This window comes from Montipora foliosa, chromosome 6 (genome assembly GCF_036669935.1).
Source record: "Montipora foliosa isolate CH-2021 chromosome 6, ASM3666993v2, whole genome shotgun sequence".
Lineage (NCBI taxonomy): Eukaryota > Metazoa > Cnidaria > Anthozoa > Scleractinia > Acroporidae > Montipora > Montipora foliosa.
In genome coordinates, this window is record NC_090874.1 from 52,747,533 (window position 1) to 52,765,424 (window position 17,892).

A 17,892-nucleotide genomic window follows, 5' to 3' on the forward strand; every position below is an offset into this window, starting at 1 on the left:
AAGGAGCAGTCTACATTTTCTTTAACTTTTAGAGCAATAAAAGGAATAAGCTATGTGCTATCCTATGCATTTGCATTAAGAGTACCATATACTCTACAGTTTTTTTTATAAATTATGTTGTTTATGAGCATCATTACCGTGTAATTTCTTTTCTAATTGGCTAGATTTTTTTTCAAGTGTCCTTGATTTCATTGTGTTGTTCCCTTGCTTTTCAACGCGGTCGTCTTGACTCTCAATCGGCGCTTCATTGGCTGTGGCCTCAGTTATCAGAAAATAAATTCTCTTGATTCACAAGGAGCTCTTGTCAAATAACTGTCAACGTCTTTATTAACCCTTGCTTCGGAGCAAACGAGATAGCGTTTCTGTTTTGAAAATAGAATCCCGTAAACGTCCCTGAGATTTCCACAGTTATGTATGAAAGCGATAACTAGACGGTAACCCGCTTTGTTTGGAGTCTGTAGTACAAGTTGCATGCTCTCGCTCGATATAATTGCGGGATTGGTCATCCATAGCGGCCATGTTGAAAGCTGCGAAGACTCTGGGGACTGGGTTGAATTAATGTGATATTCTGCAAAAGCCCTTTTCACGCTTAGTTTTTCTCATTTGCGTTACAATGTAATCTAACATGGGTGCCAGGCAATTTCGGGTTGAAACTACAAAATAGCCCGAAATTTCCTCACATACATGCTAGATTATATTGTAATGCAAATGAGAAAAACTAACCGTGAAAAGCGCTATTATTGCTCCTGCATTGAGTGAGCCTGAAGCGAACGAACATCAGTACAAGGACACATTTTTCTTTGAAACGCAAGGAATTGTTGTCGCGGTAAGATCAGAATTAAGATGCGCGGTCTGATCCTCGTACCCAGTGTCTTCGTTCCTTCTAAATGTGTGTCGTTACAAAGAAGATTAGAACATTAGCTTGCAGCCACGTTCCCAATACCAGGTAACATGTAAAACTGTTCTGTGCTCTGATTTTTAGTCTTCTGGTTCATTTTCGCTTTTTTGACTCTTCTCTTATCCGTTATAAACCCCGGTATAGTAAATCAAAAGCATACGAACTGAATTTCAATCTAATTCAATCGAACTTTATTTCCAAAGTTGCCGAAAAGTTGCTGAATTTCGAAAAAGTTGCCGAAAGGATGGTTTATTTTTTAATCACTTGTTTGCGCTTTAAGTTGGTTTTGTTGTAGTTTAGATCATTTTGTCCACGCGTACAGCGCTTTTTACCGGCCGGATAGAGGGTTTGCACGGCAGCCATGTTGCATGGCAGGAACAACGTTAGAAGGAACATTTGTTCCCACAGGAAAAAGAATCTATTGTTCCTGCCGTGCAAAACATGCATTCGTCTGAATTTTTCTTTTTCTAGCTATTTTAGCTTTTCCGGGGGTAGCGCGATTTGCCTCCAGCCTTTTAGTTTCCACAATAGGATTAAGCGTGTAAAACCGTTTTTTTTTTGCTATATTTGTGTCAGTCAAGCTGTTTAACTAACACGTCCGAGGTCAACCTCGTTCAAAGGTCCGATCATCACATTAATACGGTTATCAGTTAAGTTGAATTCTTCATGGAAACATTTGATTGACGTCCACCTAAATTTTATTTGCGAATATGAAAAAATATCGTTGTTACTTAACCGCTGTAACAAATCCGAATTATTATTGCTCTTACAGAAACTGTGTTCCATAATCATCTACATGTATTATCATGAACCAGAAACAAACGAACAAATGGACCATTTCCGAGTTGCTGTAAGCTGTAAGGGAAATGAGTTTTATTTGCATAAGAATACGCAACTCATTTGCATTTGAATGGTTGTGCACCAGGACTTGCTTTGAGGCCGAGCCATGTAGTAACTCGGAAATGGACTATTAACTGTAACTTTTAAAACATTTTACGCTCTGACCGGGAAATCAAGAGCTTAGGAGAAGACTGAAACTTAAGACGTGATTTATTCATACTGAGTACACAAGATTTTCACACAACGCAAAGCTGAAACGAGGAAACCTAAACGAAACCAAGGAGCAGGGTCCCAAAGGGGTTTAGGGCTCCAGGGCTCCGGGCCTAAAAAAGCGGGGCTCCAGGGCTCCAAGGCCCAAAAATTCGGGGCTCCAGGGCTCCATAGCAGCTACTTTCAGGGCTCCGGGCTCCACAGCTAGAAACGATCAGGGCTCCAGGGGGAGAAAAGATCGGGCTCCGGGCTCCACAGCAAAAAGATCCAGGGCTCCAAGGAACCCCCCCCCCCCCGCCCCTCCCCTCCCTTTGGGACCCTGAGGGAGCTTATATTTGAGTTAGGTTTCCCCAGGGGAACTATAATCATTCCTCTTTGGAATTTTAGTAAAATCCCTGCTGGGGCAAAACCAACAATAAAGGAAACTAAAAAATCACAGATTTGTCACCAAGAACCAGTGCATTAAGTTTACTTTAGCAGCGAAGGATGCAAAAGGATGGAGTTTGGTTTTGGTGTTTTAAAAAATCGCTTAAAATTTAAATTGGATATGGCTCATAAGTATACGGCTAAAAATGTTCTAAGATATAATTAATACTTTGATTCAGTGGCAATATTGGGAATCTTAAGCAAGGACGACCAAGACGGCTACACGAACGTTGTCTAAAAATGTTATTTGCCGTTACAGTAACTGTAATAATTTTGCGATTTACTGTGAATGCATATTCCGAGAGTAAAATTGGTGAGAACGGTGTGGATACTTAGAGCGAAAATTAAAACTTCATGGTCAAGTGCTTACGCCCTCCATGACTATCAAATTTGATCATTTCACGCCGTTGTGAGGACGCGAACGGCAAAGAAATGTATCAAAATGTAAAACGCATGCGCACGTGCAGAGCGTGCTTTTTAAACCTATTGTTATGTGGCGTTCTCATAGCCGTCGTCGTCGTACTTGCTTAATACATTTTGATACATTTCTTTGCCGTTCTCGTCTTCACAACGAAATGAAATGATCAAATTTGAGGTCATGTGAAAGATGAGAGCACCTGACGATGAATTTTCAATTTTCTTTCTAAATATCCGGGCCACACCGTTCGTACCAATTATATTCTTGGAATGTGAACTCAGATACACTTTCCAAGCCGAGTGACTTGGAGTAATCGCAAAATCATTAGAGGAACAGAAAATAATATTTTTAGACAACGTTCTCTTAGCCGCTGTCATCGTTCTTGGTTAATTAAGGTCCCTCTTTAGCTCCCTCTTTACTTTCACGACTTAGTTTTGACATAAAACGGCAACAGCAGTACCTCTTTCATTTTCCCCGCTCGGTTTGATTTTTATCTTGAACCGTTAACTTGAACTTAAAGAACGAAAAGAATATCTAGCAGTGAAATTTCGATCACAAAACCGAGATGTGCGACCAAAGTGAACGTATGCGTTTGACAAATGCCATTTTTTGTCGAATTTGTCCTGTATGCAATCTAGTCTTATCATTTTATTCAGTAGACCTTTACTGATGTGTTTGAATTGCTACAGTAAACTCGAAATTTTTGATAGGTTTGGAACTAAAAATTAGAAGCGATTCTCCAGTTGTTAGTTTTCTTGTTATATTTATTTAAAGCTGCCGCCAGCTTCCCCGATGGTTGACAGTGGAGGTTATATAACTTATATAATAACTTGTCAGATAACTGTCAACGTCTTTATTAACCCTTGCTTCGGAGCAAACGAGATAGCGTCTCTGTTTTGAAAATAGAATCCCGTAAACGTTCCTGAGATTTCCACAGTTATGTATGAAAGCGATAACTAGACGGTAACCCGCTTTGTTTGGAGTCTGTAGTACAAGTTGCATGCTCTCGCTCGATATAATTGCGGGATTGGTCATCCATAGCGGCCATGTTGAAAGCTGCGAAGACTCTGGGGACTGGGTTGAATTAATGTGATATTCTGCAAAAGCCCTTTTCACGGTTAGTTTTTCTCATTTGCAATACAATGTAATCTAACGTGGGTGCGAGGCAATTTCGGGTTGAAACTACAAAATAGCCCGAAATTTCCTCACATACATGCTAGATTATATTGTAATGCAAATGAGAAAAACTAACCGTGAAAAGCGCTATTATTGCTCCTGCATTGAGTGAGCCTGAAGCGAACGAACATCAGTACAAGGACACATTTTTCTTTGAAACGCAAGGAATTGTTGTCGCGGTAAGATCAGAATTAAGATGCGCGGTCTGATCCTCGTACCCAGTGTCTTCGTTCCTTCTAAACGTGTGTCGCTACAAAGAATATTAAAACGTTAGCTTGCAGCCACGTTCCCAATTCCAGGTAACATGTAAAACTGTTCTGTGCTCTGATTTTTAGTCTTCTGGTTCATTTTCGCTTTTTTGACTCTTCTCTTATCCGTTATAAACCCCGGTATAGTAAATCAAAAGCATTCGAACTGAATTTCAATCTAATTCAATCGAACCTTATTTCCAAAGTTGCCGAAAAGTTGCTGAAAGGTTGGTTTATTTTTTAATCACTTGTTTGCGCTTTAAGTTGGTTTTGTTGTAGTTTAGATCATTTTGTCCACGCGTACAGCGCTTTTTACCGGCCGAATAGAGGGTTTGCACGGCAGCCATGTTGCATGGCAGGAACAATGTTAGAAGGAACATTTATTCCCACAGGAAAAAGAATCTATTGTTCCTGCCGTGCAAAACCTGCATTCGTCTGAATTTTTCTTTCTCTAGCTATTTTAACTTTTCCAGGGGTAGCGCGATTTGCCTCCAGCCTTTTAGCTTCCACAATAGGATTAAGCCTGTAAAACCGTTTTTTTTTGCTATATTTGAGTCAGTCAAGCTGTTTAACTAACACGTCCGAGTGCAACCTCGTTCAAGGGTCCGATCATCACATTAAAGCTGTTATCAGTTAAGTTGAATTCTTCATGGAAACATTTGATTGACGTCCACCTAAATTTTATTTGCGAATATGAAAAAATGTCGTTGTTACTTAACCGCTGTAACGAGTCCGAATTATTATTGCTCTTACAGAAACTGTGTTCCATAATCATCTACATGTATTATCATGAACCAGAAACAAACGAACAAATGGACCATTTCCGAGTTGCTGTTTGTATCGGTTTCGAAATGAGCCTTGGTGCTCAACTATTGTAAGGGAAATGAGTTTTATTTGCATAAGAATACGCAACTCATTTGCATTTGAATGGTTGTGCACCAGGACTCGCTTTGAGGCCGAGCCATGTAGCAACTCGGAAATGGACTATTAACTGTAACTTTTAAAACATTTTACGCTCTGACCGGGAAATCAAGAGCTTAGGAGAAGACTGAAACTTAAGACGTGATTTATTCATACTGAGTACACAAGATTTTCACACAACGCAAAGCTGAAACGAGGAAACCTAAACGAAACCAAGGAGCAGGGTCCCAAAGGGGTTTAGGGCTCCAGGGCTCCGGGCCTAAAAAAGCGGGGCTCCAGGGCTCCAAGGCCCAAAAATTCGGGGCTCCAGGGCTCCATAGCAGCTACTTTCAGGGCTCCGGGCTCCACAGCTAGAAACGATCAGGGCTCCAGGCGGAGAAATGATCGGGCTCCGGGCTCCACAGCAAAAAGATCCAGCGCTCCAGGGACCCAACCCCCCCCCGCCCCCGCCCTCCCTTTAGGACCCTGAGGGAGCTTATATTAAAGTTAGGTTTCCCCAGGTGAACTATAATCATTCCTCCTTGGGATTTTTAGTAAAATCCCTGCTGGGGCAAAACCAACAATAAAGGAAACTAAAAAATCACAGATTTGTCACCAAGAACCAGTGCATTAAGTTTACGTTAGCAGCGAAGGATGCAAAAGGATGGAGTTTGGTTTTGGTGTTTTAAAATTTGATATGGCTCATAAGTAAACGGCTAAAAATGTTCTAAGATATAATTAATACTTTGATTCAGTGGCAATATTGGGAATCTTAAGCAAGGACGACCAAGACGGCTACACGAACGTTGTCTAAAAGTGTTATTTGCCGTTACAGTAACTGTAATAATTTTGCGATTTACTGTGAATGCATATTCCAATAGTAAAATTGGTGAGAACGGTGTGGATACTTAGAGCGAAAATTAAAACTTCATGGTCAAGTGCTTTCGCCCTCCATGACTATCAAATTTGATCATTTCACGCCGTTGTGAGGACGCGAACGACAAAGAAATGTATCAAAATGTAAAACGCATGCGCACGTGCAGAGCGTGCTTTTTAAACCTATTGTTATGTGGCGTTCTCGTAGCCGTCGTCGTCGTACTTGCTTAATATATTTTGATACATTTCTTTGCCGTTCTCGTCTTCACAACGACGTGAAATGATCAAATTTGAGGTCACGTGAAAGACGAGAGCACCTGACGATGAATTTTCAATTTTCTTTCTAATTATCCACACCGTTCGTACCAATTATATTCTTGGAATGTGTACTCAGATACACTTTCCAAGCCGAGTGACTAGGAGTAATCGCAAAATTATTAGAGGAACAGAAAATAATATTTTTAGACAACGTTCTCTTAGCCTCTGTCATCGTTTTTGGTTAATTAAGGTCCCTCTTTAGGTCCCTGTTTACTTTCGCGACTTAGTTTTGACATAAAACGGCAACAGCTGTACCTCTTTCATTTTCCCCGCTCGGTTTGATTTTCATCTTGAACCGTTAACTTTAACTTAAAGAACGAAAAGAATATCTAGCAGTGAAATTTCCATCACAAAAGCGAGATGTGCGACCAAAGTGAACGTATGCGTTTGACAAATGCCATTTTTTGTCGAATTTGTCCTGTATGCAATCTAGTCTTATCATTTTATTCAGTAGACCTTTACTGATGTGTTTGAATTCTAGAGTAAACTCGAAATTTTTGATAGGTTTGGAACGAAAAATTAGAAGTGATTCTCCAGTTATTAGTTTTCTTGTTATATTTATTTAAAGCTGCCGCCAGCTTCCCCGATGGTTGACAGTGGAGGTTACTAACTTATTCTCCTGAAAAGACAAATAAAGAAAACCTAACCGACTAATACAACTTTCCCTCACTTGCATGTATACTTCCTGATAGGCAGGTTTGAAGAATGCCAATTGAGGTTGCTCGGAGTTTTAACTTCAAATCGAAAAGAAGGCAAAATCTCATTTACGCGGACTACTTCCCTTTTGTTACTAATTCGTTAAACGGTCTAAGCAATGTAGTTGTTAGTTAGCCCTCTGTCGGCTTTTCAAAGTGTGCTTTAGCTAATAAATTTCCTTTTTTCCCTTATATTATCTTACAATGTTAAATATTTGAATTTTCTCGATTTGATCAAGCGATTCGGTAGAGTGGCCAGAATTGATAGTTCAGAGGTGTCGCACAACATCAACAAAGGTAACGAGAAAAAATGAATGGTTTGGACTCGAGGAGTGATTACTGTTTTTTTTCCTTTTCATTCTGTACTGGAAGAAAGTGACTGCAAATTCGGACCGAAACCCGCCCTGCCCTTTGGCGCACACTGCACGGTTCTTCACAGTCAGGTTTAATTAGCTGTAAGTTTACCCCCAATGGCGGCAACGACTGCCAACTTTTCTGCCTCGAAATTAATTTGGGCCGAGTTCAAAAATCATTTACAGCAGCTGTGCAATCGGGTATAGAGAAGGACATTTATTACTTCACAACAAAATCTGGGAGAATTATTGGAACGTCAACATTTCATTTTAAAAGGTGAAGTAATAAGTGTTTTGCACTGGTAGTTTTCCTTAAAAATTCCTTTCCGGAAATGACATTTTAAGCCGCACTTACAATGGTGGTGTAAATTGCCGGGACTTTGCGACACACATTTCAGAAGTAACAAGAAATGTGCAAACTTGATGCAAAATGCCATTTGCCTATCATTTTTGCTGCTTCTAATGCGGTACGTAAAAGCAATCTTGTCAGGTTAAGTTGACCTATTTCCTACTCATAAAGGCGGCTTTCATTAGAACTTCACACTTGATTGAAGAGCGCCGAGCCGAATTCATCATATTTAAAGTGGATGCTGTCGCTAGTTTTTGTCACCTTAGAAAATCAGAGAATCCGAACTACAGGTGAGAGCTGTGTCGCCAAAAAATTATTTCATCCGGTCTTATTTCTGTAGCATATAGCAGTAAAAACGATGAGATCAATTTAACCGGCGAAAGCAATTACGTGATGTACAAACTCACCTTGTCCTCGAAATACTCTCTCTCATCATTTGCTCTAGCTGACTGAATCGGGATTTAGTCTTAAAAAGACTCAAAATTGTCAATTTTAAATTATACACAACCTAACGAAAAGAAGTAGAGATTCCTTTTTTAAGTCACTTTCAAAAATATAAATTCCCTCGACATTTTCAGCGTGAGAATTAAGACTATCTGTTCAAAACAGTACAGGGCTAAGAGGGGTCGGCTAAAATTAAGATGCTTTAATTTTAACTTGAAACCATGGTAAGAGATTAACACATACATAGAAAACCCCCAAAAGTTTTAAGCATGGATTGTGCCGGGTTATTACTCAAAATTGGGTGCAGTTCCCTGTCATATGCATGCATGTCTTAGTACAATATGCAGTTCTCTGCCGGATACAGAGTTAAACAAAAAAACCTTAGATTTTTTGTAGATTATATTATTGTTTTCATGTTAGATTGTGATATATAATGGATGATGTGGCGCTGTCTCCCAGCACATGCAGCGCTTTGCGATCGGCTCTTACTCATTAGTCGCCGGCTGAAAACTGTTTAAGACATACTTAATCAACCAGAGAAACTTGATCTGCGTGAATTTCGTAGCTCCTGGCAGAGAATATTAAAGTGTTTGAAAAATTCTAGGGAATATAATTTTCCCTTCCATGATCCTTTTACCTGGAAGCTACATAAACTAACAAACTTAGGGGCAAGCAAACGTGCTATCAGTATATTTTGGGTGCCAAAAATTGCGAAAACAACTCATCGAATCAGTTCCGCGGTACCCTGCGAGCAGAGTCTCTTTCGATCTTCCTAGATAAGTCGGGAAGAGACTCTGCTCGCAGGGTAGTTCCGCGGTTGCAATTGTGCAAAGTCTTATTTATGCAACGTAAAGTCAGAAAAACTGAGACCATTTGATTTTCACGAACAGATATCTAACGAAAGCATTTAGTCGGGTACACCTGTCATAAAAAAATTAGAATTTAACAACGGGCAAACGTCTTAGTTTACAATTTATTTTCGTTATCCATCTGACTCGATCCACCAAAAGCGTAGGCTGGCTGCGCTTTAAGCTTTGCCTCTGGGCTACTTTAAATGCAATACTGCTTGTCATGAAGTAAACAATCACTGAAGAAAACGATGGAAGGCCGCGTCTAGAGGCCACAACACCGGTATATCACGTAACCACTCAGGAAAAATGAGCAATATCTCAGTTCTTGAACCAAAAAGCTTAAGACACCGTTGCTCTAAAATGGGGCGATAATTAATCTGATACCAAATAATACTAGGAACGCCGAGTGTAAATTGTAAATTTAGTTAAATTGGCTCCCCGCTGCTTTAGCGCGCCACCCTGCCTGTGGAAAAGTTGATTGAATAAAACAGAATACAATTAAATACTTCAGTCATGACATGACGTTTGTTGCACTTAAGAAAACCTGTTTATTAAGGCATACCCTATAACAAAAAAACGGAAGCGAGGTGGCATCAGTGTTTTTTTTCACTATTGGAAGTGAAATTGCCTCAGCCAGGAAATCATGGAGAAGATTCATGTGAGTTACAATGAGATTAGATCGGCCACCCAATTAAATTAATGGTGATGAAAAGATTACCGACCAGACGGAAGATTTACACATTATATTAGTTTACTTTCCGTCTGGCCCCGACACTCGGCAATGAATCCTGGACCCCCGAAAGGTTACCCTCGACTCTCGACATTCGACAAAATGGCAGATTCAGAAAAAAGAAATACGGCAATCGTAATGAAGTGCAAGCGCTGATTTAGCTGACGGTGATCTAATGAATACTACAAATACGACGTTCGATCTTATTTATTCCAGCCAGCGGGCAGACACAGCATTAAGTAAATATCTATAATGACACCTTTTTGTTTTGTTTTGTTCAAAGGACACGGAACCAGCTGGATGACAAGTTAAAATGCAACGAAAACACTTAGCTGATCATAATCTTCTCTATGATAATAACATGAAAACAATAATATTATGTTTTTGATTCAATTATTTAAAAGGCTAAAGATATTGCAACCAGAATCAGTTGACCCTGTGGTCTGTCCCTTACGGCTACTACAGGAGTGTTTGGTCCCAAAAAGAAGCATACTGTCTGAGCTACCTAAGGCGTTTCATCAGGAGCTTGGCCTTTGAATTGCTCGCACACAATCGAACGTATTAAGTGCTGAAAAGACGTGTGGTAAGTAAAAACTGGAAATGTCAGGTTATTTTATTCAATGGCGTTATTACATCCTTTACTTCTGGAACCTCCGCCCTTGCTCCGTTTAGTGGTTAAGTTCTGGAGTAAGCAGAGAGGAGGCGATCTTAGGGCAGATTGAGAATTGAACTCCAGGCAAGCCTGAATACAATGAAAAATTTTAATGCCGCGAGTCGAGCAATTGCAAGTGCAGCAAGAAAGAAACGTGAAGCACTTTGTTTGTACTGCATGCAGTTGTAACATGTTACATTTGCATCACATTGTAGCTTGTATCATCAGCCCGGGTTGCTTTAGCTGTTGATAGGCAGTTATTTACCATAACTGGGTAACTGAACGCCTGGGTGACATCTAAGGCGGCGGAACAAGGGAAACACAAACTCGGGCCATGATATGGAAGGACATTCACCTTGTGCAAGACGTCTTTTGCCTTGTGCCTTGTACAAGGCATTGTGCCTCTCATTCGCCTTGTACAAGACGTCTGTTATTTCGATGAAAAATGATCACTGTTTCGTTACTTTTGCAATTTTTTTATTTTTCATTCATTAAAACTGAAAAATCAAGCGAAGATGCAAACATCGCATCGTCATCATCATTAGTTTTAATAATAATAATAATAATAATAATAATAATATATTATTATTATTATTATTATTATTATTATTATTATCATTATTATTATTATTGTTCCTGTTATAGCTTGGGTCTATGTTTAATTCACCGAGAATCTAATCGACAGCCTCTAGGTCCGATAGTAGCGCACTACCTATACGCTTCTTAAACAGATGTTCTTCACGTTCCTCTTCAGTTATTGTCATTCTTCATGATAAAATTTTGCGAGTGATTATTTTTGGTTCTCATGTCTTTGTCTTTTTTGCGTATCGTGAAACATTTTAAAGAGAATTTAATCGATTTTTTTGTGTGTTTGGCTCTGAGGTAAATGTAATACGTGTACCTACATTTTGCATGCATCTCTTATACCACATATCGTTTAGCCAATGAAAACAACACCGGTTTCAGTGAAGGTTTTAAAGTGGTACTACGACCAAAAAAACAATTCTCTTTTTTTCTTTGGATTTCAAAACTATGTTAACTAAACACTAACTGACCCAAGTTTTAAGTTCTGATTTTAAAGAGACACCTGTTCATTTTAACTGGAATTTTCTTATTTATTGGTCCGCCATTACTAACTTTAAAATCTTGAGAGAGCTGGGTGGAGGAGAAAATGACGTCAAAGACTCACTAGTTTGAGAATGCAATGCGTGTGTACGCGGCCGAATTAATATGCAGCACGGGAGTTTCGGGCTTTCAGACTTTTAAACCCGTGTTTTGCATATGTAATAAATTGCGTTTACACGCTGAAATTTTAAGCTAGTGAGTAAATGACGTCATTTTCTCTTGATCCAACCCTCTGAGGTCCAATCGGCCAGTTTTGAACGTGAGTAATGGCGGACCGTGAAATCCAAAACTTAAAACACAGCCTTTGGATAAAACTCAAAGCTCAAAATTTTGCTAGTTAGGTGTTAAGCAAACACGCTTTCAGAATCTGAAGAAAAAAAGGAAATGATTTTTTGATCATTGTACTACTTTAAATGCTTGTACTTCTTTCTGTCTTGGCAATACGAAAAGCTAGGTTAATTGAATTTCTCGCGTTTTAATGTGAGAAATTAAGTCTCTTTTGGTTGACACGTTCTAACCCTAACCCAGAAAGAGATGGGTGGAAATTACATTAATCAACAGGAAAAGAAAACAAACGCGGTTACAAACATTTTCATTTTATACTTGACGTTTCGTATGTTGCAACATACATCATCAGAAGTGACGGTTAAAACTGTTACCGTCACTTCTGATGATGTATGTTGCAACATACGAAACGTCAAGTATAAAATGAAAATGTTTGTAACCGCTGTTTGTTTTCTTTTCCTGCTGAAATTGAAATGGCCAAAGGACAAAAGTATTTATGATGTTACATTAATCAAATTCCTCCACGAATAAACAATTTTCGTCTTTCATTTCAGCCAACAGCTCTCCGGATGAGAAAGATTGTGTTTCAAATTATGCTTTCCAGTTTTATGCTACTTTTATTGAGGACTCGTGTCCGGGGAACCAATAACTCCAGCGTCCCGTCCAACCAACTTAGAAAATGTGGCGATAAAAGATGTGACTGTACATTTTTACCAAACGGATACTGGAATGCCACCTGTCATCTGAATGGTTCCTTTCTACCACCAACACCATTTATTCTTTTTGAAACACTGTAAGGATGCACATTTGATTGTCAACGTATTATTTTATGTGATATGGTAGCCTAGGAATAGATCACTGAAAGTATTTTAGCCTATCCTTCTGAACTTATGTCCAAGATTAAAAAATGCAATTCCATGTGTAAAGTCCAGGTCCAATTGCTCGTCCAGGTTCGAATTAAGCTATCCTGCGCAAAGCAGAACATGTACCGCACAACCTGGACGAAAACAGAAATTTCCTGTATACAGGAGGAAAATTCCAGACAGATAGGAGCCAGCAGGGCAGGAATTTTTCAGTCCGGTATGACGAACTGTATAAAGTCATATAATCGATATCTTCTCGTGTAGTCGATCGGGGCTAGATAAGGAACTAAAGCTAAAAGAAGGTGCGTCGACTGTTTTGTCGTGTCTCGGTAAAATTTTTCCATCTAAAAGACATCAGGGCCAATAGAGCGGTTTTCAAGTGAGTGTCGAAAGTAATTAGCGATTGCTTTGGTTTTGCATTACTTCTCTCAGTGATTGGTTCAAACTTCTCGCGCCATTTTTTCAACCAATCAGAAGCGAAACCAAAACCAATCGTGGCTCGCGCGTGCACATTTTCCCGCGCTTTGTGTCGGCTACGTGTAATTACTTTGAGTTTTGATTGGTTTACTGGATTGTCTCCGTCCTTTTTGATTGGCCAAAGTAATTATTTTGGTTTTGGTTTTATGACACTCGATTGAAACTCGCTCTATGTAGTAAAAGAGGTTTAGGTTTTGGCTTGGAGGAAGGGGGGGGGCCCTACGTGAAGCAGCGCTCTATAAGAAAACGGGCAGCAGTGTTGGCAAAGTGGTTAGAACACTCGGGCTCACATCCTATGCACCAATATCGCCCGTGTTCGATTCCCAGACCTTGCGTTATATATGTGGGTTGCGTTTGTTGGATCTCTACTCTGCTCCGATAATTTTTTTCCACTCTCCTCAGAAACAAATAGATCGAGTTTCGATCGAGTAGGGTAAAACCAAAACAATTACCTTGGCCAATCAAAAGGGACGGGGGCAATCCAGTAAACCAATCAAAACTCGAAATAATTACACGTAGCCGACACAAAGCGCGGGAAGATTTGCACGCGCGAGCTACGATTGGTTTTGGTTTCACTTCTGATTGGATGAAAAACTGACGCGAGAACTTTAAACCAATCACCAATTGAGGTGATGCAAAACCAAAGCAATTCGCCGATTGCTTTCGACACTCTATTTGACCCTGATTTCAGTTGATTTCTATGTTAGGTATCCCCCAAAGAGTACCCCAGCGCTAAAAGAACTTGACCCTTAAATAAAAGTTTATTCATTTATTTCAATCACTCATTCTTTTCTCCACTTTTTCATTCGTATATGTTCGCTCGTTCGTTTATTCATTAATTCGCTCCTTCCTTCGTTTATTCAGCAATTCATTCCCTCATTTTTCCAGGAACTCATCAACTTGAAGGGGATTCTCTATATCCAATGCTTGGCCTTGGAGTAATCCCTTTCCCAAGTAGATTTATTTATTTATGAACCCCCTTCCCCCCCCCTCCCCCCCCCCCCCCCATCCTTGGAAGATTCAGCAAGAGCACTGTTGTAAAAGTCAATCAAAGCAAAGCTATCGCTCTCAGCCTCAAGGGGAATATAATACTTTTCGGGGGAAAAACCTGTTCCTAAAAATACATTTACTTGGGAAAGGGTTGACTCAAGGAATTAGTGGCGACAGAGGCGCTCATTGATGAGCTCCCGCTTTTTCCTTTCTTCATTCCTTTGTTCATATTTTTGTTCCTTCATTCATTCGTCAATTAATTAAATCATGTATTCGTTCTGTCTTTCAATCGTTCTTTTTTATATACATTTCTGATGATGTATTTTCACTATTTTTACTTAAAAGAGATTTGTCGAAGAACGATCTTCTGAGTGTGCCCAAGATGTTTCTGTGGAATCAGCGTCAATTAACAAACCTGTAAGTTCCATCGCCTGGCCCTTCCCCCACTCATCATCATCGTCATCATTATCATCAACTTTCACTGCCAATTGCTCATTTTGTCCTCTCAACCCAATCAACAAGGTTATTTTCACCCACGAGTAAATATTCTTGCTTCCTTTTATTTTCAGTTCACTTGCCCACAACTCCATCTCCATTATCAAGGATTGTGACTTTGGCACACTCCCTAATTTGAAATTTCTGTAAGTAAAAAATTCGTTCAATTGTAGTTTGCTCTTTTTGTTTTTAGTTCAAATCAAAAAAGCAGCTTTTGACTTTAGACGTTACAAGACATTTTTTGATTGGCATAGCCCAAGTATTATGACTAGACCAGTTTCAACGTCAAAAGTTGATTTTTATCTTGCCACGCAAGTTAAATAATCTTTCCTGAAGACGAACGCACGCAGCTAGTCCTAAGCACTTCAGCTTTATAGAGAGTTAGTATAACTTCTAAAAGCACTTGCTCACGTAACATTCTAACACCACGGTTATAAAAAGGAAAGCTTTATTTGATGTGTATAAATGAAGATGTGGAATTAGGGATGGGTGAAGTTATTCGTGTAGTTTTGGGAATAGTTACAGGTGGTATAAAAAGTTACAACACGTAAATAATATAGTAGTGAAGCTGGATAAAAGAAATACGGCTACAGGAAGCTACAAATTAAACACTTACATTGTTACGGAAACTTCAGAGATTGTGAAGAAAGATTAGAGGACTGCTGCAGAGCGACAAACTCATTTAAATTTGCGAGTAACGTGACTGCGGAAAAAGAACATCTAAATAAAAAGCCTAGGTTTATATAACAGAAGGCTGAATGAATTCAAAACTAAGACGATTTGGTGTAAATGACGGCACAAGACGAAAGATGCGAGCGAAAGTGCTACTGAGAATAAAAACAAAGAGAAAGTAACAAAAAAAGATACAAGAAATCGGTACTAATTGACGTGAAACTGATGACGAAACTCTAAACTTAACACTCAAACACTGCAGTTAGCAGCACGATCTTGCAGTTGCTATAGTCTTATTCTTTGTTTGGTTAAGTCTTTGACGAGAATTTTTCATTCAATCACCTATTACTTTGGACAACATTTACGTAAGCCCATGAGGCCGCGATTGTTTTGGTCAGCGCTGAGGATAACTTCCTCTGCCAGATTAGCCCGAGAATCGTGATCTTCTGGTCGCTCCGTACCGTGTGCAGTATCGGAAAGATAAAACAATGATTGTTGCCGACGTTTTCAATAATGAACTAAACGGACCTTCACTTCGCCTGTGCGTTTGTCGTGGTGCTTGACAAAAGTATTCTGAAACCTCGGGAACGAGAAGTTTCCAACCAGCAACTGAAATCCCCTGTTAACGCTGTGATCCTTGCTTTGTTTTACAGAGATTTTAGCTTTAATCCCCTGAAACGCTGGGAAGGAGGCGTCAAGGATAGGCTTCCAAACCTTCTGGAACTATTTGTGACTGGAACCGTTTGGATTCCTCGAGAGAATATTTTAGAAACTCCATCACTTGACATTATTCATGGCGTTACTTGGAGTAAGGATTGCTCTAACTGTGATTTGTACAACTTGGTCAAGAGAAACTACTCTCATCCGTATACACCCGGCTTGGAAGGAAAGGAACAAGCAGAGGAATTTGCGCAGTTCGGATTTTATCCATACTTTTGCAACAACAGATCCAGTGAAGCCCATTGGAAATGTTCCCTCCAGAAGATAATAGACCCTGACAGAAAAGGAAAAGAAAGAGTGGCGGGTATTCCTCAAAAACTGTTTTATAGCTCATTCGTTTTGGGCGCGGTCGCAATGCTTCTTAACCTGATTGTTCTACTGACCGTTTTCTCCGCGAGATCACTTCGAAATTCGACGTCCATGCTTCTTATCGCCAACATGGCCTTCTGTGATCTTCTTATGGGAGTTTACTCCGTGATTATTGGAGATTTGAACATTTTTAACATGCTCCCGGACATGATCGCCAATCCGGGAAAGAAATTTGTTTTTGAGCGGGAAGGGTTATGCAAGTTTTCAACTGCGATCTTTACGTCTGCACAATGCGTGGCGGCAGCGACCTCCCTTCTTCTCACAGTGGAAAAATTTTATTCAATAGTTTACTGCATGAATCCAAATCGTCGCCTGAGCAGGAAAGCTGCTTTCGCTAGTATAGTTTCCTTCTGGATTCTATCTCTGCTGTACGGGCTATCACCTCTTTTTGAAGTCCTCAATCTTTCCGTCACAGTAACGATGATGTGCAGTTTCCCAGTTGCGAGGGAAGAAAACACATTCCTCATCTGCCCAAGTATTCTTACTGCCCTCTACCTCATAAACATTCCATTATACGTGGCAATCTTCATTTCCGTCCGCAGATCAGGCGATAACGTTGGTATTAAACGGGAAGCGGCCATCTTCAAGAAAATCGCCCTCCTTGTTACAACCAATTTTCTGCTGTTGTTGATCCCGTTGATTCTGATAATAACGTTGGTTCCCGCAAAGAATATTCACAAAAGAATTGAACTGGACACTGACTCAAACACACAGTTGCTTTTTATATTTGGCTTCTGGTTTCCTTTTGCTTGTCTTGGGTTTAATTCTTGCATTAATCCAATCCTCTGTGCGTTCAGGCAAGAGCGGTTTGTAAAGCAGATAAGGAGAGTCTTGGGATCTCTCCAAGTGAATCTACGAGCTTCGTTTGTGAATAGTCAGCTCAGTGAAAGAACCCAGTCAGCTTCTCAAATAAACACGGCTTCATCACAAGTAGTACTTTACAGGATGACTAGCTACAGCAAGTGAACTTCGGCCATGAGTCGAAGCTGTAATGCGATTCAGTCTGAGCGGGAATCTGGGTTGGGTAGATAGAAAACTTGATTTGGGCGAAATTGTACATTCAACCACGCTTTTTCAAAGGAAAACTGAGCGCTGAAGCTCAATAAGCTGCTGCAAAAGAAAGCCCAGCTGAAAGCTACAAGGCTGATCGTATAAACATCATCATTATGAACGATTACAACTTCACTAAAGTGCACTAGCAATACTCACTGTTTATAAACAATTCCTTTCACATTCAATTTTTTCCAAGCACAGAACAAAAGAACCTTTGTTTCGACAGCCAATAGATCTCTGGTTGGCAAATCAATGCCAACAGGTGACGTAACGGCGAGTATCGCTATAGACTTGCCACAGTATGCAGTGCAGAACTTCAGCATTGCGCCACATATGTTACGTTACAAGCTATTTCTGCGCATCAAAGATATTGCCACATACGGACATTGAGCGTTGTGATCTTTTTGGCGCTCTTCTTCTTACGAAGGAGCTCGGAATAAGTACCAGAATAACATTAGC

The 17,892-nt window shown here is 39.9% G+C and overlaps 1 protein-coding gene across 2 annotated transcripts in view; it reads left to right on the forward strand.

Moving 5' to 3' along the window:
* The first annotated feature begins 7,495 nt into the window (after positions 1-7,495).
* Positions 7,496-17,892, forward strand: part of LOC138005879 (neuropeptide receptor 22-like) — a 10,769-nt gene continuing 372 nt past the window's right edge. Inside the window, exons 1-6 of one of the 2 annotated variants that reach the window (XM_068852056.1) lie at positions 7,496-7,635; positions 10,137-10,315; positions 12,349-12,587; positions 14,470-14,541; positions 14,694-14,765; positions 15,945-17,892. The exon at positions 15,945-17,892 is cut by the window's right edge and continues 372 nt beyond it. In XM_068852056.1, coding sequence (XP_068708157.1) covers positions 12,364-12,587; positions 14,470-14,541; positions 14,694-14,765; positions 15,945-17,346 — 1,770 coding nt within the window. In that variant the 5' untranslated portion in view covers positions 7,496-7,635; positions 10,137-10,315; positions 12,349-12,363 and the 3' untranslated portion in view covers positions 17,347-17,892. Of the gene's footprint in view, positions 7,636-7,655; positions 7,998-10,136; positions 10,316-12,348; positions 12,588-14,469; positions 14,542-14,693; positions 14,766-15,944 lie in introns of those variants that run through there. The other variant, XM_068852055.1, reaches the window with a different exon arrangement.